Source organism: Onychomys torridus, chromosome 1, assembly GCF_903995425.1.
Source record: "Onychomys torridus chromosome 1, mOncTor1.1, whole genome shotgun sequence".
Lineage (NCBI taxonomy): Eukaryota > Metazoa > Chordata > Mammalia > Rodentia > Cricetidae > Onychomys > Onychomys torridus.
Window position 1 is genome coordinate 116,798,313 of NC_050443.1, and position 22,660 is coordinate 116,820,972.

Sequence of the window (22,660 nt, forward strand, 5' to 3'; positions counted from 1 at the left end):
AGTTGAGTAAAAATGTATTTCTTAAGGAATGTGTTCAATTTATATAAACCTTTAAATGTATTGCTATAAAAATTGCTCTTAATGTTCTCTGATTGTACTTTTAATGTCTGAGGAGTCTATCATGACATGAGTTTTCCTCCCCCCCTCTTCCTATGCCTTCTTTCTCCTCCCTCCCTCCCTCCCTCCCTCCATCCATCCATCCATCCATCTCTCCCTCCCTCCCTCCATCTCTCCCTCCCTCCCTCCCTCCCTCCCTCCCTCCCTCCCTCCCTCCCTCTCTCCCTTATCCCTGCTCCACTATCCAGGCCCAATAGAGCTTCTTAAATCTGAAATGATGTCTCTCAATGGGTTTGAGAAATTTGTCACCATTACATAGGCAAATATTTCTTCCCCCTTCCTCTCTGTCCACTCACATGTGTATTAGACATCTTAATTATATCTGCTCCTTTCTTTCTTATATAATTTATTTTTATTTTATGTTCATTGGTGTTTTGCCTGCATGTACATCTGTGGGAGGGTGTCAGAAGCCCTGGAACTGGAATCACAGACAGGTGGGAGGCTGCCATGTGGGTGCTGGGTATTGAACCTGAGTCCTCCGCAAGAGCAGCCAGTGCTCTTAACCACTGAGTCATCTCTCCAACCCCCCATCCCCACCTCACTCCTTCTTAAGCAATTCTTTTTGTATTTCTTTTCCCTCTTTACCCCCTGGATATTTTCTAGGACTTTTTATCCTGGGTTTGTAATTCTATTGCATCCAGTCATGCTAATAAAATTCCTAATTTAGATATTGAGTATTTTCATAGATTATAATTCTCAACTGAATTGCATTTTAACCATTTTCCGTCTCTATGAGAAAATACTTGTATGTGACTTAAATTTGTATTTGTGTGTGCATGTGTGTACTGTGTGTGCTGCATGTACTTATGTGTGCATGGGTGCATGTGCCCTTGAATGCATATGAAGGCAACAGGAAGATGGATGTCAGGTGCCTAGTTGTACTACATTCCACACTGTTTCCTTGAGACATGGTCTCTCACTGACCCTGGAGATGGCCAGCAAGCCCCAGCAATCCTGTCTCCACACAACACTGGGGTTGCAGGTGTTGGGATCAAAATTCAGGTTCTCATGCATCTGCAACACGTCTTCTTACCCAAAAACCATCTCTCGAGACTTTTTTTTTTGGACAGGTCTCACATTGTCCAGGCGTCCCATAGCCTTGTTATGCAGTTGAGGGTAACTTTGAACTTCTAACTGTTCTACTTTCTAACTACTAGGATTACCAATGTGTGCCCTCACACCTGGCAAGAAAAACATTTTTTATCTTATGTGCATCTTATTTTGCCTGTATATATGTGTGAGGATGCCAGATCCCCTGGAACTGAAGTTACAGACAGTTGTGAGTTGCCATGTGGGTGCTGGGAATTGAACCCAGGTCCTCTGAAGGGCAGTCAGTGCTCTTAACCACTAAGCAATCTCACTAGCCTCATTACCCTGAAGTTCCTGCTTATAATGTGTTGTGTGGATTCTGCAGCAGCCTTTTCAGCCTCTGGCCAAATGCGCACCCCATTCACCAAGGTTAGCTGTTCCAGAGGAGGAGACCCCTAGGGAAGTCTGGGCCAAGGCTCCCACATGCTTTCTGTCTCCAGCCTCTCGCTCTTGCGCTGTACGCTTGTTCAGCACACAGAGTTGCTGACTGCACAAGGCTAAGGGCAGAGCTAACTTCCCCTCCATGTCTGGAACTAGCATTTCAAAGGATTTTTCTAGAAGATTCCAGTAACAATCCACCACTGTCATTCTGTTGACAAACTGCCACAAGATTGTGGGTACCTGAGCATTCTGTCCGTAGTTCAAGTTCACAGTAGCCAGGCCACAAATCCTCCTGTCTCTGAACACTGAGGGTGGGGAATGTGCAAAGCCTGGAATGTCTCATTTGCCCTCCCCATACCAATGCTCAGCCTGCCTCTGAGGATGACTTGAGGCTGGAGTAGCTGTGACTCTGACATCCCCGGCTCCAGCTCAGCTAGTCCCTCCGTACCCTCTGCTGTCTAGGCTGCACCTGGGCCACCACCAGGCTCTCCATCTGGTCAGCATTTTCTTTCCCATCTCTCTTTTCGCCCCCACCCCTCAGGGGCTCTTCCTTACTCTCACCGCTTGACTGAGCCCTTCCAGGACCAGCTTTTAGGAAACTGAGTCCCACTACAAAGCATGGTGTCCTTCCTCACCTCTCACATACCCTGCTGAGCAGCAGCATTCGCTGGTACAGAAGGCATGTTCATCTGTTTGGGGTCATCTGCAGAACCTGGAAAGCCACTGGAAGAAGACAGGTGGTGTGAGCGCCCTCTGTCGTCAGTGAGAAGCACTGGGTAGCAGGTGCCTGTCCTAGGAACAGCTTTGGTGGGGGGGACCCACCATGGTAGGAAGTGTGCCCTGAGTGGCAGGCATGCCTGGTGCCCATCTGGGGTATAAATGGAGGAATGATTCTCAGTACAGCAGGATGGGGATAGATCACATGTCTACCATCAGCTGTGACAGGGTAGGTGCCCCTAAGCTCTACCTCTGTGCCTGAATGTGGGGACCTGCCCGTTGATGAGGTTGACCTGGCCCCAAGAAGTTTTGATGCAGAGTTCAGGCCACCTATGGGGAAGCATTGTAATGAGCATGCCCTTTGAGTCAGGATATGAGGTATTGTAAATCCTGGACAAGCATCCTCCTAAACACCCTTTCCTGGAAACTCAGAGTGCCCGGAACCCCTCTGTGGTTTCCAGACAGTGGCAAAGAGCAGGAGGAATCCTGGTGGTGACCAGCAGGCTCCAGCATGACTCTGAATCTCCGCCTGGAAAGGGTATTCCCATCACAGCAGCAAGGACACGCGGTTTCATTTGTCCATGCTGGTTCTGGTGCAGAGCAGATGGGTACAGGAGAGGACATGTGCCAGCATGTGGTATTGGGAAACTGTCACAGGCACCTAGGAGAGACAGTAGCTCAGATGACCTGTTCCTCCAGATTTAATGGGGCTTCCCAGGTGTAGCGGTGGGGACATGCTCTAGAAACCCCTCAGGCCAGACTCACAGGAAGGTTACTTGCCAGATGTGGGGATGGGTGTGCACCCAAAAGAAGGTAGCCTGCCCTGTGGACCCAAAAGCTACATGGGAGAAGGGGAGAGAGGGAAGGAAGGAAGGGTGGAGGGAGGAGGTGGAAGGAGGGGCAGCATCGGTCTAGGACCCCCCAGCCTCCAGCCTGTAATGACACAAGTCATACTTGGTTAGCACCCCCTCACAGAAAGGGGGTGACATTTGTGGGCACCAGTATACATGTGGGCAGGAACCCTGTGCTGTTTGCTATGGTGTCCTGGGCCATCTTACTCTTTGTGGTTCAGTACATACAGTAGTGTCTTCCATGAGTGAGGGGCCATCCTGCTAGGCAGAGAGCACCCTAACCTGGGCGGGGCCTGCCATACTGCAGATACATGCTCTCTTCCCATGAAGGCTTGTAGATATATCCCAGAATGATTAGGAGACAAAAGGTTCAGACAGGTTCAGCTTAAAACAGTGAGTGAGTGCTGGACGTGGTGGCACATGCCTTCAATCCCACCATGCGGGAGGCAGAGGCGGGTGGATCTTGAGATGTGAGTTCAAAGCCCTCCAGGTTTACAAAGCAAGTTCCAGTATAGCCAGGGCTGTTACATAGAGAAACCCTGTCTTGGAAAAACAACAAATAAACAAACAAACACCACTGAATGAGAAAACCACAGACTTGGGAGACTCGGTCACCAATCTCTACATGGGCGTCCTGTACCTAGTGACCTCAAAGACAGGGCTGCCTTCACTCAAGTCAGATGTTCAGGCAGCCATCTCATGCTTGCACAGGGACTCTCCTATTCAGATACCCAGAGGAGACTATTAATGAACGACTGGATGAGAGCCTAGCTTCAGAACCTAGCTGCTTTCATAAGGTTTTATTTTTTACCAACCCAGCCGTTCTGTCTCCCTGATTGACCATGTTGCCCTTTCAACACCATGGTGTGCACCACTGAACAGGAATTGAACCAGTAAGGGTTTCTTTTATCTTGTTCTACCCCCATGGGTAGAACAATTGCCTGGAATTTGTGGCCTAGGTTAATTACATATCTGTCTGTGTGTCCAGCTAACGTCAGCAAAGACTGGCTTATTGGTGTTTTTAAACCTTAGCCAGCAAGCAAAAAAGTCGTCTTTGGAAATCTGTTTTGAATTGAGTTGTTCCCCTCAATGCCATCCTGTCCCAAACCTAGTGCTGGTTGTGATACTTACAGCACCCAAGTCCCTCCTTCCCCTCCCCATGTAGGGTCAGCCTCAGGCAGAGCACGCATCTGCTTGGGCAGCCCCAGTAAGAGGCCCAGGACACAGAGAGCATCCATGTCCAAAAGGGCTTCTTGCTGCCTTAACTAGGTTGAGCACAAAGCACACTGCCCTTTAGGGAAGTTGGGAGGGCCACACTAGCCCAGCAGTGTCAGGGGCTGTGGCAGGTTAGATATGTATGGTGGGTGTTGCCTTCTGGAGCCTGCTTGGCCAGCTGCCCCTACCCTACCCTGAAAGCTTTAGCCTTCAACAAGATTCACAGGGAGTTTATGTGACCTGGAAATGCATGGCTGTGCAGTGTTCAGCTTTTGGCTGTACTTCAAAGCCAGCTCCACCTCTTACCTATTCCAAAGAAGAATCTTGTCCACCATGCCCTTAGTGGCAAAAGTGGATACATCAGGGTGATTCTCTGCTTTGCCCATTGTACTGCAGGAGGTAAGAACTGCAGGGCTTTCAACCCTGCCCAGTGATGCCCATTACCATGGACATGTACAGCAAGGGATGGGGGTTTCTTGATGGGCCACTCTGACTGGCAGACACATGTTGCCTGGGGCCTCTAGAAGGGAGTCCTCCCTGGGACCAGCCTGGGGTGAGCCAGTTGGATTTGGGTGACCCAGGGCTGGGGTATTGTGTAGCATGGGTGCCCAGCTCTCATCCGGAATATCTGCTGTTGCTTCTGATCCCAGAGCCCAAGACACTCGCTGGTGGGGCTGCCATCACGGGGACTTTCTCTCCTAATGCCACTCTGCCTGTTTCTATAGTAACTGCAGATTTGTACCCTGCCTGCGCGTGTGATTGTGTTCTGTTCTCCTTGTAGATGGAGGAGATAAGATTTAAAGACAGAGCAGTCTTCGTGCTGGAAAGAGAGTTAGGGGTTCAAGCCGGGCATGCCCAGAGACTGCAGCTCCAGAAAGAGGCTCTAGATGAGCAGCTTTCCCAGGCCAAAGAGGCTGAGCGGCACCCAGGCAGCCCCAGACGGGAACTTCCTTATGCAAGCGGTGCAGGAGACGCCTCAGACCACTCAGGAAGCCCTGTAAGCACCCCCAAGGTCTCGTCTCAGCCAGCCCTGAGTTGTAGACACATAATGCCATGTAGCTGTATGCCCCGATGCAGCAGCTCCATGGGGAGTCCAGAACTTGGATCCAGCCAGACCCCCCTGCCCCAGACACTGTACAGCCAGCCCCTACTTACCTGGCTCTGACCCAGGAGGGCTGATACACTGTTTCCCTCCCTCATCAGCCCAGTAGAAGCACTGATCTTGTTGCCTCCTGGGCCCCAGGTTGCTAACGGTCACTTGCCGATCATGTCCTACCCTTGGTTGGTGGGGAGAGCCCACTCCAAGCATGAATGGCTTCCCTTCCCTTCCATCTCCCTGTGCACGGGCTCCACCTCTCCCTCACCCATGCCTCTGCCTTGGGCCCTCTTGTGGTTGTTGCTAGCACCAGCATTACCAGCCACTGCCTACCTGCTTGTCATGTGACCATGACACTTTCTGCTCCTTCTCAGGCTGCTAGTGACCTTGTGGGGCAGCCAGCAACTGTGTAGCTGTGAGCACATTCATTTCACCACCTCTCCTCATTCAGATGCTTTGTGGTGGTCTGCAGTACCCTGGGAGACCCTCAGTGCTAGCCCTCTAAGACTTTGGTCCCCAGCCTCTCCTGCACCTGTTGAATGAGGAATTTGAGCCATGTCCAGTACCTTCCTGGACATCCTTTTCTTTGATTCAGGGACAAAAGTTTGAGCTGATCCAGCCTTGGGCCATTGACTTCGGAGAATCTCATTTATGATCATATTACAAATGGCTTGCTTACTTGAGGCCAGGCGGTGGTGGAGCACGCCTTTAATCCCAGCACTGGGGAGGCAGAGGCAGGCCGATCTCTGTGAGTTCAAGGCCAGCCTGGTCTACAGAGAGAGTTCTAGGACAGGCTCCAAAGCTACACAGAGAAACCCTGTCTCAAACCCCCACCCCCCCATAAAAAGAAAAAAGAAAAAGAAAAAAATGGCTTACTTGAGTTTGAACCAACTCCCTGTATGCCCTGGGTCTCTACAGACCACTGCAATAACTCTAGATTCCAGATGTGCATTAGAATGTTCTCATTGGTTTTTTGTTTGTTTGTTTGTTTGTTTGTTTTTAGCATTCCTGTAGTTCCAAAAGTGCGTTTAGAAACTCAATTTGAGGGAGCACACTTCTTGGGAAAACTACTTTAGAAAGTCTACAAGGAATGTCTTTTCCTGTACTCACCCTTTGAGAATGACTTGCTGCTTGGCAGGGGCAGGCCCGTCTGGAAGGCGCAGCTGGGCAGAGGCCAAGAGGAAGCATGGGGCTGATACTCACCCACAATCGGGCTCCCGCACTTGCACGCCCTCACCCGCCACATTTGCATATTGCAGACATCTTTGCTTTCCCATCTTGCTGTGTGCAGCGCATGAGCTCCAGGCCAAGTGCCTCCACCAGGAGGGCCCTGCCAGCAGCCACGGAGAAGCAAAGGCAGTCACAATGCAGTAGTGTGTTGGTCTCCATCTGGGTTGGGGTTCACAAAGGTTTGCATCTAGGAACAGTTATTTGCAGTTGATTTTTGTTTTAGGAACAGCAGTTGGATGAAAAAGATGCCAGGCGCTTCCAACTTAAAATTGCGGAGTTAAGTGCCATCATCCGTAAACTAGAAGACCGCAACGCCTTGCTGTCTGAAGAAAGGAATGAGCTGGTGAGTGGGCTTTGTGTTCCATAGGTTAGGACTGGAGTCTGGGGAGAGGTAGAGGTGTCGATACATGAATTCCTTATGAAAATGAGGAGAGGTGATGTCAAGGGGCAGCCTTTCCTCAAGGCTCCTTGGTCATGCTACAAGAAAACCTCATCACAAAAACGTGGTGGGCCATATCACACCCCCACTTACTTCCTGGTAAGCAGAGCATTGGCCCCACCCTGCTGGTCTTCCCCTTTCTCTCCATCTGCAGGTGAGTTGAGACACATCTCTTGAGATACCTCTGGTTCACCTGGGTGTGAAGTGGGTGCGAGCAGTGGGACTCTCCCTGCAGCTTGAGCCAGACTTTCCATCTTGCACTCCATACCTATAAATTCTGCACCTACAGGTTCTGAATCTGTAGGCCTCATATCTACAGATCCTGTACCTATAGATTCTGTATCCGTAGACTCCCTCACCTACATATTCTGCATCTACAGTTATGTATTGACAGGCTCCACCCATATAGGTTTCATATGTGTCTATGAAGCCAGACATGGTTCAAAAATACTTTTCAAAAATTTCATCCATCCTGTACAGTAAGTCTCTCTGTCTGTCTTTCTGTCTCTCTCTCTCTCTCTGCTTTGTTTTCTGAACAATATTATCCGTCAACTCCTAGATTATTATAAACAACCCTACAGTGTACAGCACACCGGGAATGTGGTAGTCTCCATGCAAATACCATGCCGCTTCATACAATGGACTTGAGCATCTGTGGGTTGGGGATCCTCAGCATATCCACACGCCCCTCCCCCCAACACCCCAAGACACAGAGCTGTGACTGGTCAGCTTGCTGTCTTTGTGTAAAGACCTGGTCCGTTCTATGGCCTGTAAAGGCTCATGTGATGTTATAAATACTGTTTCAGCTGAAGCGCTTGCGAGAAGCGGAAAGTCAGTACAAGCCGTTGCTGGATAAAAACAAGCGGCTCACTCGGAAAAATGAAGACTTGTCTCACACTCTGCGGCGCATAGAAAGCAAGCTGAAATTTGTTACGCAGGAGAACATAGAAATGGTAAGCACCTGCTAGGGGTCTACAGAAACAGCTGCCTGGGCAGAGTTAGGCGGCATCTCCTCTCCTCTGTCCTCCTGGAACACTAGGGGATCGGGCAAAGTCACTTAGAGCCCTGACAGTCCTGTGCACAAGGTGGCAACAGGTCCTGTGTATGGAGGGATGGGACTTCCAGGCCTGCTGTGGAGCACCAGCAGGTGTCAGGGTAAACTCCACTCTTGCCCCTGCCACTGAGCCAGACTGCAGAGTGGTTAGCGCTGTCTGCCTGTTCCTTCATGCCATGAAAGTCCCAGATGCCGCGAGGCAGTTAGATTAAGAGTAAGTGACTCAATAGGACGTCACAGGAGGCGTGTCGTTAGCCCTTCCAGCCAATAGCCCATCTCCTCAGATCCTGACCTGAAGGAAGAGCACAGGATAGTTCATGTGGTTTGTCTGGGCTGTCTGAGGCCTGATGTAAGACCAAGGTTTAGGCCTTGGTTCCCCCAGTGCCCTGCCACAGGCTGCTCCAAGCCCAAGCAGAACAGTCCTTGGCCACACCAAGGAAACCTGATTTGTCACTTAGCCTGGTAGGGAGGTCCTCCGCTCTTACCCTCCAGGTCAGTTACTCTATCACCATGCTTGGTGTTTCAGAGGCAGAGAGCCGGAATCATCCGGAGACCCAGCTCCTTAAATGACCTTGATCAAAGTCAAGATGAGAGAGAGATCGACTTCCTAAAGCTCCAGATTGTGGAGCAACAGAACCTCATTGATGAGCTTTCCAAGGTGAGCATTGCTACACTCCCCTGCTGCCCTGTGCCCTCTGAAGTCAGACCACTGCTTCCCTGTGCCCTCTGGAGCCATACCCCATGCTGCCCTGTGCCCTCTGGAGCCATACCCCATGTTTCCCTGTGCCCTCTGGAGCCATACCCCATGCTACCCGGTGCCCCCTGGAGCCATGTTCCTCTGCTACCTGTGCACACACTGGAGGGAGCTGTGTTCTCCTGACACTGTGTGCCCTCTGGAGCTGTAACTCTGCTCACTGCATATCCTCTGCTTCCATGCCTTCTATCTGTACCCACATTTCCTCTGTTGCCACACCCTGCCCCCCCATCTGCTGCGCACACCCTCTAGTCTCTACTGATGTGCTCCCTGGCTCATCTCTCTAGGGTAGAAATGAGGGGAAGGGAGATTAGGGATGCACTGGTGGGGTCTCCTCAGCTGCCCTCCCCCATCACAGTCACTACTTAAAGTGACCTTCTTTAAACATCTCTCTGTCTCCTAGTCTCCTAACACTGTGGGCCTCAGAGCCCAAGGCCAGTAGCACTGCCAATGTTGATAAAACCCCTGTAGCCAGAAAGCTGAAGAACATGCCATCTATTTACTCTAAATTTTGGAAGCCAAGGATACAAGTCCAAAATCAAAGAGTAGGCAGCTATACTCCATACACACACTCTGGCTGGAACCACTCCTTCCCCTGAGCAGTCCTGTGGACTCCAGTGTTCCCTGTGTGGCCCTATCTTTCTGCTTAACACCACCATGGCTTCCCCTTCTTCTGTTCAAATAGTCACCTCTTCTGAATCTTGTTACTGTGTTTGGGGTCCATCCTAGTCTAGCATGGTCGCATCACAGCATCTTTACATAATTACATCTTCAAAGACCCTCTTTTGGAAATCAGGTTCCATTCACAGATTTGGTGGATAGAGCTGTGGACACCTTTGGGGGCTACCATGTTGGTGGTTCCATTTCTCTGTCCTTGAATGCTGGCAAGGGTTTGCAAGTGGTGCTGCGTGGAACTCTCCACTCTGTCTTAAGAGTACCTTCTGCTTCCTGTTGGAACCCTGACTGAGTCCACGATGAGGCTATTTCAAAATGAGCTGCCTCTAGTCACTCTGTGTCCTTTGGAAGGCGGCAGCAGAACAGTGGCACAGATTTCTGTCTCCGGCCTGTCTTGTAATGACCGAACCTGCCCCCAGGAAACTACACAGGACGCCCTTTCCCCCGACTCCCCAGACTGTGGGTGGCCTCACTGGGGTCTCACTTTGTTGGCCCTGCTGGGGACCTGAGTTCTTTCAGTCTCAATAATGATGATTGACGAGAGAAGTAGGAAAGATTGAAATCCTGGTTGCTTACAGTGCGCATCATGGCGGTTTCTGAAAGGCCTCTTTGATGAGCTTCCCAAGGTGAGCATTGCTATACACTGCTCTCAAAGAGTAACAGGATGCCCACTGTGAACAGAGATTCCTAGTATTCTGGAAGGTTCTGGGAGTCCTCAGAAGAGAGGAAGGAGTAGTAGGGCCCAAACCTCCTTCTGGGGAGTGAGTACACGGCCCTTAGGCCTCTACCAGCCCCTGTAGAGCAAGGCCTGCCCTGTCCACTGTGTCACATGGTGTTTTCTTCCCCTAGACCCTGGAGACGGCAGGCTATGTGAAGAGTGTGTTGGTAAGTACTGACTGGCACCGCCTTGCTTGCCGCATGTAGCTGCACGAAGCCATTCTGAGCCCAAGGCCCTTTGTAGTCTTGAGTGGGACGAATCACAGTACTCCCCGACCAAAGCACTAGGAACCAGTTTGTGGGTCATATAGGAACAGTTGCCCCAGTGACACAGAACCAGCTCCGGTGATTTTTCTGTTTACTCCCTAAAGGCCAGAACCAAGAGGCCACCTTTGCCACCCCTACCGGTTTCTCCCAGCTCCCATGAAAGGCTATGCTGGCTGGTCCTCTTCACCCTCATGACAGTGAGAACGCAAAGGCTCAGGTCACTTCCCAACAGTGAAGCAGGCACTGGTCCTTACAGTGTCTCAGGAACTACTTCTCCATAAGCAAGGGCCCCTTTCCATGGAGCAAAGAGGCCTAGACCAGCCGTGCTCCATGAGTGTCTACTTTTCCACAAGCCCAGGGCCCACCTACATGGGGGCTTGCTTGCCTCAGGCCAACAGAGGGTTGCCTCTGTGTGTGTGTGTGTGTGTGTGTGTGTGTGTGTGTGTGTGTGTGTGTGTGTGTCTGATCTCTATAAGAAGCCTTCATGCCCAAGACCACCTCCTACAAGATTCGGCGCAAACCTAAGCCCATGCACTTTGCCAGGCAGCCATTTAGCTACTTAAACAGACCCCTCCAACTGGCTTTTGCAGGAGCGTGATAAGCTGTTGAGGTACCGGAAGCAAAGAAAGAAAATGGCGAAGCTCCCCAAGGTAACAGAAGGGGAGGGCTCGGGCATACGATGTAAGCTTCTAAAACCTAAGTGAGAGGGGTGAATTTCTTCCTCTGCACATGAAAAACAAAAACAAACAAAAAACCCAAAACAAAACAAAAAAACCCTTTATTAAAAAGCATCACTCTGCAATGCCCCATGTAGGACTCAAAGCAAGTCCTCTGTTTATCATTTTAAATTTTGTCAACTGATATCAGGCCAACCTACACCTCGGAAGTGTGTTCCAGGGTTTTTGTGTTTTGTTTTGTTTGTGGCCCTGGCTACTTTTAGAATTTATCCATTATTTGGTAATTTCATACATTTATACAATGTATTTTGGTCGTATCAACCCCCTACTCCCCTCTCCAGCTCCTCCCTAATCCCTCTTCCCATCATCCACGGGCAGCACTGATAAACTGAGTGGGTTATAAAGAGTCCCTGGCTGTCTTTACAGCTCCAACCCCAAGGTGTCAGAAATGCCGATTATTCAGGTAAAATGTGAAGAAGAAACTCGGGCTCTGACTGGGGGGTAGACAGGTGGTCTCACAGTTGCAGAGATGGGCAGTAAGACTGTTTCCCTGAGTTGACGTTTGGCAAGTTCACCAGGTCAGTGGTCAGTGTGTACCCAGTAGTGTGTACAGCCAGCTGAGTTCGGACACACCTGAGACCTGTTCCACCAAGACATCCCCACTCTAGTCTCAGTGTTCAAGAGGAGGGAAGTCAGAATCAAAAGGCCTGGAGGATAGGAGGCCTGGGGCCAGGCAGCAGACCCCAGCGTGTGGTGGGCACTGGCCAGTGAAAATCTGGAGCACAAGGGCCTGGAGCACAGACGCTCTCCCAACACCAGCAGAGTAGGACCACAGGGGTTGAAGCCAAGAGGGAAGCAGAGTGTGTGAGAAGGACTGAGGGTTGATGAAATTGCCCCAAGTTAGTGTTTATTTGACTTGCCTGTTTTCTGTATTTCTGTGGTGATGCCTGGGAAAGGCTGGGGTGCAGGAAAAAGGCTAGGGCACAGGGAAGTCCTTCTTCTGAAAGGGCACAACTCCACCAAGCGCATATCCAGTGGTCATTCAATTAGAAAGTTGGGCTAGTGGTCAGCTCACCGGAGAAAAGCCTGCAGCACGGCTAGGCAGGAGGAAGACAGAAGATGTGGGTACCTGGGAAGGGACATGAGGACAGGGGCTAGAAAATGCAGTCTGGGAGGGCACCTTGTGGTCCTAGACCCAAGTTCAAGCTTTCCTGGTAGGTTCTGAGAGAAGGACCGATAGAGAGACTCAAGGTCACAATGGCCAGTCACTAGTTCAAAATCAGTTGAGGAAGGAGGGCCCTGAAAGTGTGCAAAAGAAGATAGGGGCCTATAGCCGGAGGCTTTTCTGCATCCCACCGGGTCCTGCAGTCGCTTATAAAATAATCATTCAGAGGCTTGATATTAATTACAAACTAGCCTATTGCTCAGGATTATTCTTAACTAGCTCTTACAACTCCAATTAACCCATTTCTATTCATCCAAGTATTGTCATGTTGCGTGGCGTTACCAGTCTGCTGGCATGTCGCTCCTCGGGCAGATGGATGGTGTCTGTCAGACTCTGCCCTTCTTCACCTGTATCTCTGCTTGGATTTCCCGCCTGACTCCATCCTGCCTTGCCATAGACCATGGCAGCTTTATTTATGCTCCAATGGGAGCAACACATATTCACAGCTTACAGAAAGACATCCCACATCAGGGGCCTTCTGGGTTTTATAACACTCCTAAGGCCTAACTGAACAAAGCTAAGGGTTTTGAAGAAAGAGGTTCTTAAACTAGCTGGCAGTGGACCTGGTTTTGCTTGGTTTCTTGTCCGATCTGTCAAAGATAGATACTGTGAAAGTACACCAGAGATGCCTGGCTACAGAGTGAATACCCAGCAGAGTGGAACTCACTGGCCACCCTGTATGAGTTCAGCAGGCATGAAGGTCAAGTTCAGGAACCATTTATGCATGGACCATGGGCCACTTTCCCATCTACCCTCCACCACCCTTCCTCTAGGATAACCAAGCTGGTTAATAATGCCCAGGCCTCCATCTTGGCCTGTGTGAGACCAACCTCGGCCCTTCTTGAAGGACAGAGAAGAGGGTGAATTGTATTAGGGGTGCCCAGTGTGGGTCAACTAATCAGCTGTAACCCCACACCTGGGCAACAGGAAGAGGAGGCCAAAGGAGGCTGAGGGCTGCCAGCCACACCTGGCCGGGGTTTGCACTAATACATTGCCTTTGGGTCAGAAGCCAGTTGTTGTGGAGACCTTCTTTGGATATGATGAAGAAGCTTCCCTGGAATCCGATGGCTCTTCCATTTCTTACCAAACTGACAGGACAGACCAGACCCCATGCACCCCTGAAGATGACCTGGAAGAGGTAATTTGGGTCTCCCACAGAGTTCTTTGACTAGCCAGCCCTTAGGGGTAGGTGAGGCAGGAGGTAGGGTGGAGGTCTCATGTGAACGCTGTTCCCTTTGGATCTTCTGGCCTACCCCTGGCCGTCCTCCTGTTTGCACAGCGAGGAACACTGTTCACATTGCTTGGGTGTGTGGCTGCTGAGGGCTGCTCCTTGCCTCCAGTGTCTGGCCATGCTTCCTCCTTCCATGCAGCTTGAGCCCCTGATAGGGCTTTCCACTCTCTTCAAAGGCTTCCCAGGAAGGTTTTAACCTCCAGGCAAGTGGCCAGCACCATTTCAGGCACAACAGAGCCTCCATGTGTTGAGCAGAACCTTTTAGTACAGAAAAAAACAGCCAAGTGTCCTGGCTGGCTAACCCTCCTGCCAGAATGATGGCCACCTCAAGTCCAGCAACCATCTCAGCTCCCAGGCCTGAAAAATCAGGATTTGTCCTTGCAGGGATTGCTCTAACTTGGCCAGTCCCTGTGGACAGGAAGCGGTGGTTCACAACCTTGACCAGATCCAGTGGCAAGGCTCTTAGACATGACCTTCCCTGGTAGATGCTGGAGCATAGCCCAAGGGCTTTGGACTTGCTTAGAAATCTAAGCTATCATAGCACATCCATTACCATCAGCCTTAGGGAACAGGTAGAAACTGGGAGGGAAGATGGACTCGGTCACTTCTAGATACGTCCTACTCTCCAAACTGAGGGACACCAGGACTCCAAGATGACAGCAGACCCACTTGCATCTGCTCTGTAGTTGTGGCAGCAGGGGACAGTGTAGCTAGAAGCACATATCCAGGGTGATTCTGCCCGTGTGAGCCTGAGGTGAACGATCTTGGCACAGGCCTGTGGGGGACTGTACTACCCGGGATCCTGTATTCCTTTCGCAAACCTCGGTGCACTTCTCCTGACACACTTCTGCCAGCAGAGATGTGGGGGAGCCTCATCTGTCATAAAGAGCCCTCTGGGTCAGGGAAAATAGGAGTTCCAACTGAGCCCTTGGTCACTGGCTACCAACCAATGAGGCTTATCCTAGCTTCATCATGGCCAGTTCAGCCACCCACCCCAGGAGCCAAGGGGTCACCTCCTAGGAAAACCTCCCTCTATACATCGCTGGGTCCCAAGTAGTACCCCTCCCCACAGGCTTCAGAATCCCTCTGGTGTGTTTCTTAGAATGACTCTTCACTCTACCTCACTGGGAAGAGTGGAGTCTGGCTGTTTGGGGGTACTGCCGTGTGGGGCCCAGGTTAATGCTACATCTCTCTTTGCACGTGTGGTGCCTTGTGTGGCACCCATGCGCTTCTCTAGGGTATGGCCAAGGAAGAGACGGAGCTGAGGTTCCGGCAGCTGACCATGGAGTACCAGGCGTTGCAGCGAGCCTATGCCTTGCTGCAGGAACAAGTCGGAGGGACCCTGGATGCAGAGCGAGAAGTTAAGGTCTAAATGACTTCTACTCTGTGCCGTTCCAGCTTCCACTCAGCTCCTCTCTGCTTGTCCCCAAGGCTCTACAGGGACATTCCACTTGCTTAAACCTTTGAGCTAAGCTCCTTCTACGCCACAGTTCCTGGGTCCTGGGTGTTAGCACTGAAGCCATTAAAAGCCAGGGTTATGGAACCTGAGGTTGGATCAGTTTGAGCTAAGGGTGGTAATGGCATGGGTGGTGGCAGCGTAGATATGGGTGAGGATCCTTGTCTCTGCTAACAGCTGTAGTCAGGGTACACAGGGACTTCATCCTGTAAGATGACACCACCTTTGCAGCCTCTGAAGACACACAGAGAGGTTCAGGACTGTGTGGGAGTCAGGGTTTGTAGGCAGGGGCTGCAAAGCCCCTGTCTTTTTCATCAGTCAGCAGCACCCAGCATGGCTGGGGGGGGGGGGAGGCGCTATCTGCCAGCTATTGCAGGCACCAAGTCTCAGGGAGGGATACAGGAAAGGTCATCCTCCTCACTCTTTCCAGGGACCTTAGATGTGGCTGGTGCAGTACGCAGGGAGGCAGGCTGCTTCCTGGAGAGGTGGGGCTCTCCTGAGCAGACAGCTGGGAGGTCTTGGTCCTGGTTGGCCACACTCTCTCTATTTACCCTGCGGGACAAAAGGCAATTCTACAACTTAGGGTTTTGGAAACACAGCATGACTACTTATCAATTAACTGGACTGAGGCAGAGTGCTCTGCAGCCTGCATCTCTAAGTATGTCTGTCTGACTGTCCAGGCTGTTAGAGAAAATTTGATGTATTCTTCCTCCTTTCTTACAGACCCGTGAGCAGCTGCAAGCAGAAATCCAGAGAGCACAGACACGGGCGGAGGACCTGGAGAAGGCACTGGCTGAACAGGGGCAGGTGAGTTCCTCTGGTTGCTTGTGGGGTTAATATCCTCTATCTCTACTTGGGGGTCCTGGGAGAGGCGTGGCCCTCAGTGGTTTCCAAGTTTCCTGTTCAAGAAGGATGGAGGGGGATGAGCACAAACCTACATAGGAATTATTCACTACATGCTGCAAAGCTGAACAGATACAGTATGTTTCACAGTTTCTAATATCCAGGAGGAATGTCCTATCAAGCTGTGAGTGAAGCGAGAATCTGCCTACCCATGAAACAAGGCATCTCCTTGGCTTGTCCACCATTGCTCTGAGCCAGGGCAGAATTTCAGGTCCCATGTTCCCTCACCATAGACATCAGATGCAAAAGTCAAAAGCTACTCCTGGCTTAGCTCCTGACCTGGGTTTCTGGGGACCCATCATCCCCCTGGAATCAAATGGCTCAAGGTGTTTGTTATCACTCTCTCATACCAGAACACCACTTTCAGAATCTCTGATCCCATGGAGGGATCTGTCCTCAGTGGCCATGTTCCCTTGGTCCTGTCCAACCCCAATACCAGGTGACTCTCAATGTATTAATTGCTAATTGGACAGGCAGGAAGGAAAACACTCCATGATCAGTGTCCCAGAATTCAGTGTCATAGAACCTGTTGTTTCTTGACACACAGAACCCACTTGCCTCCATTCCCTGGCCATCATGCATGCAAGCCTGAACTGATGATGTTCAAACCATACCATGCACAGCCTTCACAGCCCAAGGCATGGTCCTGGCCCAGTCATCAGAGCTGGGTCTTGTTGCAGGTGGCTGCTGTTCTGTTGTTTGTATTGAAAAGAAAAGAAAAAAGAAAAGAAAAGAAAAGAAAAGAAAAGAAAAGAAAAGAAAAGAAAAGAAAGATGGGAAGAGGGATACAAACAACATGTCCCAAGCCCTTAATCCCTAACCCAGAAGCTATCACCAATTGATAAGCACTTGCAAAGAAAAATTAGTTTTTTCTACCAGAGTCTCACTGGATCTACAGACCACTCTTAAGGGCAGGCTGAATGCCCAGCAGTTGACGGTCAACACAAAACAAACTCAGTGGTATTGGACAGGTTTTGTCTTAATACTTTGTCTGGACTTTTTTTTTATTTCCTTTAAAAAAATTTTTTTAACCTTGCAGGTCTTTTGACTGTATATTGTGGTTTCTGGTTTTGTGTTTTTTATAGGCTTTCTGTGTGTGCAAGTGTGTGTGTGTGTGTGTGTGTGTGTGTGTGTGTGTGTGTGTGTGTCCTGTAGCTCTGCAGTATTCTCCTGCATGGTACTCATGTCTGCATTTCAATTCCATTTTCAAGGACATGAAGTGGATTGAGGAGAAGCAAGCATTGTATCGAAGGAATCAAGAGCTTGTAGAAAAGGTATGCCCCATCTCCCAGGTGTGCATGCATCTGGCAAGATGTCCTTGTGCTCATGGAGTATGTAGTCGACTTTGTGGGCTGGTGGTAGACTTGGACACAAGTTCCAGGCCTTTCTGTGGTTCACTGTGTGGCAGCCCAAGGCAGTTCACTTCCTGGGAGAGGAAACCAGGACTGTTTCTTCCAGGTCCAACAGAGCTATGTCTGCAGCCATTGTGGTAATTCTGTTGTGCTGATGGGTAAGGATGGCTGGAGAAATCACTGGAACCATGCTGGTCAGAAGCCATGGGGCTCAGGGAACTTCTAGCAATGTCCACCATCAGACTGAATGTCCTCAGAGTAGAGTCCCCAGGTGAAGCTGGACTTTTGTTCCTGACAGTGCAACTCCAGTAGGGCAGTTCCTAGTAGTACCTTCAGCTATGGGCTCTCTTGGTCATCTCTGCTAACTAAAAAAGAAAAAATTCAACTCCATTTCCCTGGCTGTGGCTTTACTGGCTGTAATATTTTATCTAATTAGAGCAGGTCAGAAAACATGTAATAAGAGCCATTATTAGAGCCTTAGCAGCTGCATGGTGCCAACACACCTTCCCCTGGGTGGGCCTAGACAGGAGAGGTGTGACTTCCACTTGTGGTACACACTAACATTTATGCACACCCACACTTAAACACCCGTGGGCACACCCGAATGCTCAGGTCCATTTAAAAATCTATGCTCTCCAGGGAGCTGAAGAGATGACAGTCAGGAATGAGCTTGCTGAGCAAGCAGGAGGACCCAAGTTCAGATCCAGCAATCATGTAACCTTGGTGGAACAGCATGTCTATATTCTCAGCACTGGGAGGGCCTCTGGGGCTTGTTGGCCAGCTGAATCAGTGAATTCTAAATTTAAAGCTCTGTCTTAAAAAACAAAGCGGAGAGAGGTTGAAGGAGATGCTCTGTGTCGATGTCTGGCATCCACATACATACATATAGATGTGCATATCAAACACAGGTATGAGCACATATGTGCACACACTCGTACACCTGTGCTCTCCTCTGAATTTGATGAGCACAGAGTCACAGCCTGGCCCTACAGGTGCTTTGAAGCTGCCCAATGCTCAGTACAAGAACTAGCACTGTGGAAGGATCTAGTGCAGACTGAACTGGCTCACTTGCAGGATGCCCACCTTGCTGGCCTCCTGAATATTAGAACAGACTTACGGGTCTCCAAGTTCAGTGCTTGGAGAGATGGCTATAGATGCCTCCTCCACAGTGGACATCCTGTCTTCACGGAGCTGCCGAGGATGTGAACCATGGGTGGCAGACACGGTGTACTTTTGGTTTTGGTTTCGTTTGTAGTGACCGTGATCAAACCCAGAGCCTTGTGCATGCCAGGCGTGTGTCCTGCCACTTAACACTGAGCTCCATACCAGCCCTTGTGTGTTCGCTCGCAGGAAGACAGGACCCCACATCAAGTTCACTCATTACAAGTGCTGTCTAAACACACCGGAATCATCCGCATCAAATCTAGAATGTGGCCAGGCAACCACACACCCATCCATTCCTCCCCTGGGCCGTGGACCAGCCTGAGCTCCAGGGATGGCACAGGGGACAGACAACTTGTCCTCAATAGCATCCTGCCTTCTCCATCTATGTGGAGCAGTTCTCCACGCAGCCCTGTGGTACTGGGCAAGTGCCATGTTCTCACAGAAGCAAGCAGCTATCCCGAAAGCTGGTCTATGAGTTCTCTGAAAGAATCAGATGCCTTCTTCCTATTCTTCAGATAAAACAAATGGAGACAGAGGAGGCCCGGCTGAAACACGAGGTCCAGGATGCAAAGGACCAGAATGAGCTGCTGGAATTCAGGATCCTGGAGCTTGAGGTAGGATAGGCTATGGGGGTGAGAAGCACACAAGCTGGTGGGGCCACAGGGAGTGAGCTGGGATCCTCTTCTCAAACCTCTCAGCTCTTGTGAGGAATAAAAACCCAAAGGCCATATAGGAAAGACAAGAGGCCAGGTGGGGTCCACTGTATACTTCCCAGGAAGGGCGGGGCAGATGTGTAGGGTGTGGTCACTTGGGGTAGGGGTGAGGGGTGGCAAGCAAGAAACCAGCATTGTAAAGGAAAAGAAAGTGAACTAAAGCCTAGGACTGCTTCCAGACCTGTGACCTCAGCAAAGCACCGTGGCTGTGGCTGTCCTGAGGTGACCAGTGGCAGGGACAGTGCCCAAGCCCTGATGCAGCCCAGTAGACATTCATTCTTGTTTGGGAGAGGTACCATACAGCGGTCAGGTGCCCTTCAACTTTGTCCTGTTGTCCCTGGCCTGTGCCCTCTGTTATGACCTACAGAGGAAGAGAGGCAAAGATCCCTTGGTTCGAGGGGGTGGGTCATGTCACTGTGCCACCTTTCACTGTGAGGACAGATGGGCAGTGTTGCTCACTAAGACTAGAGGAAGTTATTACATGGTGGGTCCTTAATGGACATTCCTACACAGCCATGAGTCTTCCAGGGGGCAGAAAGCCTGTTGGACACTGAGTCCAGGTGGACCCACTGCTCAGAGTCCTCCCATCCACTTCCCTGGGCACTGGAGGGCTATGAAGCTGACTGTCTGTCCTCCTTGAGTCCTGGGCTCATGTGTGCATCCTCTTTGTAAGGGCTATGAACCCCATCCATGGTCATTTTGCCAGTCCCATGGATGACTCTACCTGAGGTTTATCCTCTAAGCCTCTTCACAGGCCCTGGGTCTTGGGGATAAATGAGCAAGTGAACCCTGGGATGAGTCCCAGTAGGCCACATGGCCAGGGCTCCATAAAGCCAGCATCCTACCACCTGGGGCAGCAAGCACACAGGGACAATCTTCTAGACGGGTCCATGAAGGTTTCTCCACTAGAGCTGAGTTTGGGAAACATCACCTTGACTCCCTAGTGGGTGGTCTTGGGCAGTGTTCTCCTGACACCAGCTCAACACCCGGAGAGAAGAGATAGGGTGAGACCAGCTCTGCTCTTGCCACACTCAGCCTTCTTCTCCGTCTCAGGAGAGGGAGAGGAAGTCACCTGCCATCAACTTCCACCATACGCCTTTTGTGGATGGGAAGAGCCCCCTGCAGGTGTATTGTGAGGCCGAAGGTGTAACGGTAAGGCTCCCCTCCCTTCACCTTGCATGGCCCACCAAGCTGCTGCTCACATGTTGCCCTGTCCCTCTGTCTGCCTCCTAGGACATCCTGGTCACAGAGCTGATGAAGAAGCTAGATATCCTGGGGGATAACGCCGTAAGTGTATGTTGCTCTCCTGACTTGTGCATGCTTCTCCACACTGACCACCCCAGCCCAGCCCTCAGCCCGGGGCCCCTGAAGCTCACCTCAGGCCCATCATAGGCTATCCTGAACAAAAACTCTTACTGAGGGGAAGAGCCTGCTGAGAACAGCCCCCTGCACGTGGGAAAAGTCTGATCTTGGCTCGTTGTGACTATACCCTTGGGGCCCAGTCTCCCGGCTCTTGCCACTTCCAGTCTCGGTCCCTTAGCGCCTGGACCCTCTTTGGATCATAGCTCTTCTGTGAGCATGGGGTATTGGTCTGGAGGAGTATTGCTCATAGGCAACCCAGGATCATTGGGGTTCTCAGTTCTTCAATCTGAGGGTGGAAGCAGAGTCCATAGGTAATCTCCAAATCTCATTGGGAGAAAAGTTCCAATTTCTTCAACAAACTTCTCAAAAGACTACTATTGATCAAGTGAACAGAGTAAATGCAAGCCTCCACTCCACCTCTTATCCATCCTTCAATCCTCCATGCCACCCTCTGTCCACACTCTGCACATGCATACATTCATCTTCCACTCCCTCATCTGTCTTCTCTCTAGCCACCCTTTGTTGTCATTTACCCAATAGTTCCTTGTTCATCATTTTATCCTTTCAACCATCTTCTGTCTACCATACCTGCCCATCCACCTTTTATATATCCCCATCCATCCATCCGTCCTTCTACCCATTTATCATCTATCCATCTCAATTCCATCCATCCATCCTCCATCAGTCCTCCTCCTCTACCTCCCTGCATCTTCCCCCTCTTCCCTCCGTTCACTCATCCTGCATCCACTTACTAATGTCCATGCATTATCACATATTTGTTGACTCCCACCCCTTGCATTGACATGAGCCTTTCTCTTTATCCTTTCATGTCCTGGGAAGCAGTGAGGAACAGAGCAAGGAGAAGCACTTCAAGGGAATTCCCTGATAGCCATGTCCACTCCTTAACCACTCTTGATAGTTCCTTTAGAGCAAAGATGGCAAAGTCCCATTCAACAGCAGGGATAGCTGTGGTGCACTGTACTCTGGGCTCTAGCCTTAGGTATAGGTTCTGTCATGGATTCTAACTTCTGGTTTACAGCTAGAGTAATTGAAGTCTCAGAGGTTTACAGAGATGATTTAATGGCAGTTACGGTGATGGACCCAGCCAGTTCTGTGTCCGAGTTCTTCCTTAACCCAGTAGCTTCTCACTTAAAAGTACCACTAGCTTGATTGCCCTAGGATCACCATATAGCCTTTGAGGTCACTATCACAGACCAGGGCAGAGAAGGATGACAATTGGAGGGAATCTGGCCAGGTCTGACGTGTAGAAACCCTGGCAGTTCCTGCCAATGGGCCAAGTTCTAACTATAATTGTCACAATCTAACATTGTACTGTGAGTAGCCTGAGCTTGTGAGTTCTGTCTGGAAGCACTCAGTGTCCCTGCTGGTGAGGAACCAAGTGACTGTCACCTTCATAGTTAGGGTACATGAGTGCCATGGCTGCCATCACCAGACATGCACATTTCCTACCTGCCTCAGGTTCGCCAGGAGCCAGGGTACCAGGGGCAGAGTAGAGAAACCAGTGAGGCCAGGACAGAAGCCCATCCTCCATTGAAGGTGGTGCAGCTCAAGCCCTGCAGGCATCTTGCTGTCAACTGGACAAGAGAGGGCTGTAGACTGATCGGACAGTGTTCTGACAAAGCAGGGCTAGGGCATGACCTCCAGGGATCAGAGGGTCAGACCGCATACCCAAAATGGCACCAAGAGCACTTCAACCTGCTTTGATCCATCTAGGTGGATCCCATCAATCACCTTGAAGCTACTCTGTTCAACCTCCCCAGTGTTCATCATCCTACCCAGCAGACAAAGCTATGGCCACACAACTCTGCTCTTAGGGGAAGGAGCTTCTAGATGCCTCTGAGGCTTCTAGAACAGGAGGACTGAAGAGGAGCAGGAGGGATGAGGAGAAGCGAGGAGGAATGAGGAATGGAAGAGATGAGGAATCATGTGAGGGAGAAGAGTGGGGTAGAGGAAT

The 22,660-nt window shown here is 50.5% G+C and overlaps 1 protein-coding gene across 16 annotated transcripts in view; it reads left to right on the forward strand.

Moving 5' to 3' along the window:
- The window catches only part of Jakmip3 (Janus kinase and microtubule interacting protein 3), a 109,528-nt gene that overhangs the window by 77,586 nt on the left and 9,282 nt on the right, over positions 1-22,660 (forward strand). For 7 of the 16 annotated variants that reach the window (XM_036197680.1, XM_036197671.1, XM_036197712.1 and 4 more), the window contains exons 4-16: positions 5,152-5,367; positions 6,920-7,039; positions 7,942-8,088; positions 8,716-8,847; positions 10,468-10,503; positions 11,193-11,252; positions 13,511-13,642; positions 14,973-15,101; positions 15,915-15,998; positions 17,306-17,368; positions 19,126-19,224; positions 20,377-20,475; positions 20,557-20,616. In XM_036197680.1, the coding sequence (XP_036053573.1) occupies positions 5,152-5,367; positions 6,920-7,039; positions 7,942-8,088; positions 8,716-8,847; positions 10,468-10,503; positions 11,193-11,252; positions 13,511-13,642; positions 14,973-15,101; positions 15,915-15,998; positions 17,306-17,368; positions 19,126-19,224; positions 20,377-20,475; positions 20,557-20,616 (1,377 nt within the window). The remainder of the gene's footprint in view (positions 1-5,151; positions 5,368-6,919; positions 7,040-7,941; positions 8,089-8,715; positions 8,848-10,467; positions 10,504-11,192; positions 11,253-13,510; positions 13,643-14,972; positions 15,102-15,914; positions 15,999-17,305; positions 17,369-19,125; positions 19,225-20,376; positions 20,476-20,556; positions 20,617-22,660) is intronic. The other 9 variants (XM_036197753.1, XM_036197743.1, XM_036197732.1 and 6 more) reach the window with 9 other exon arrangements.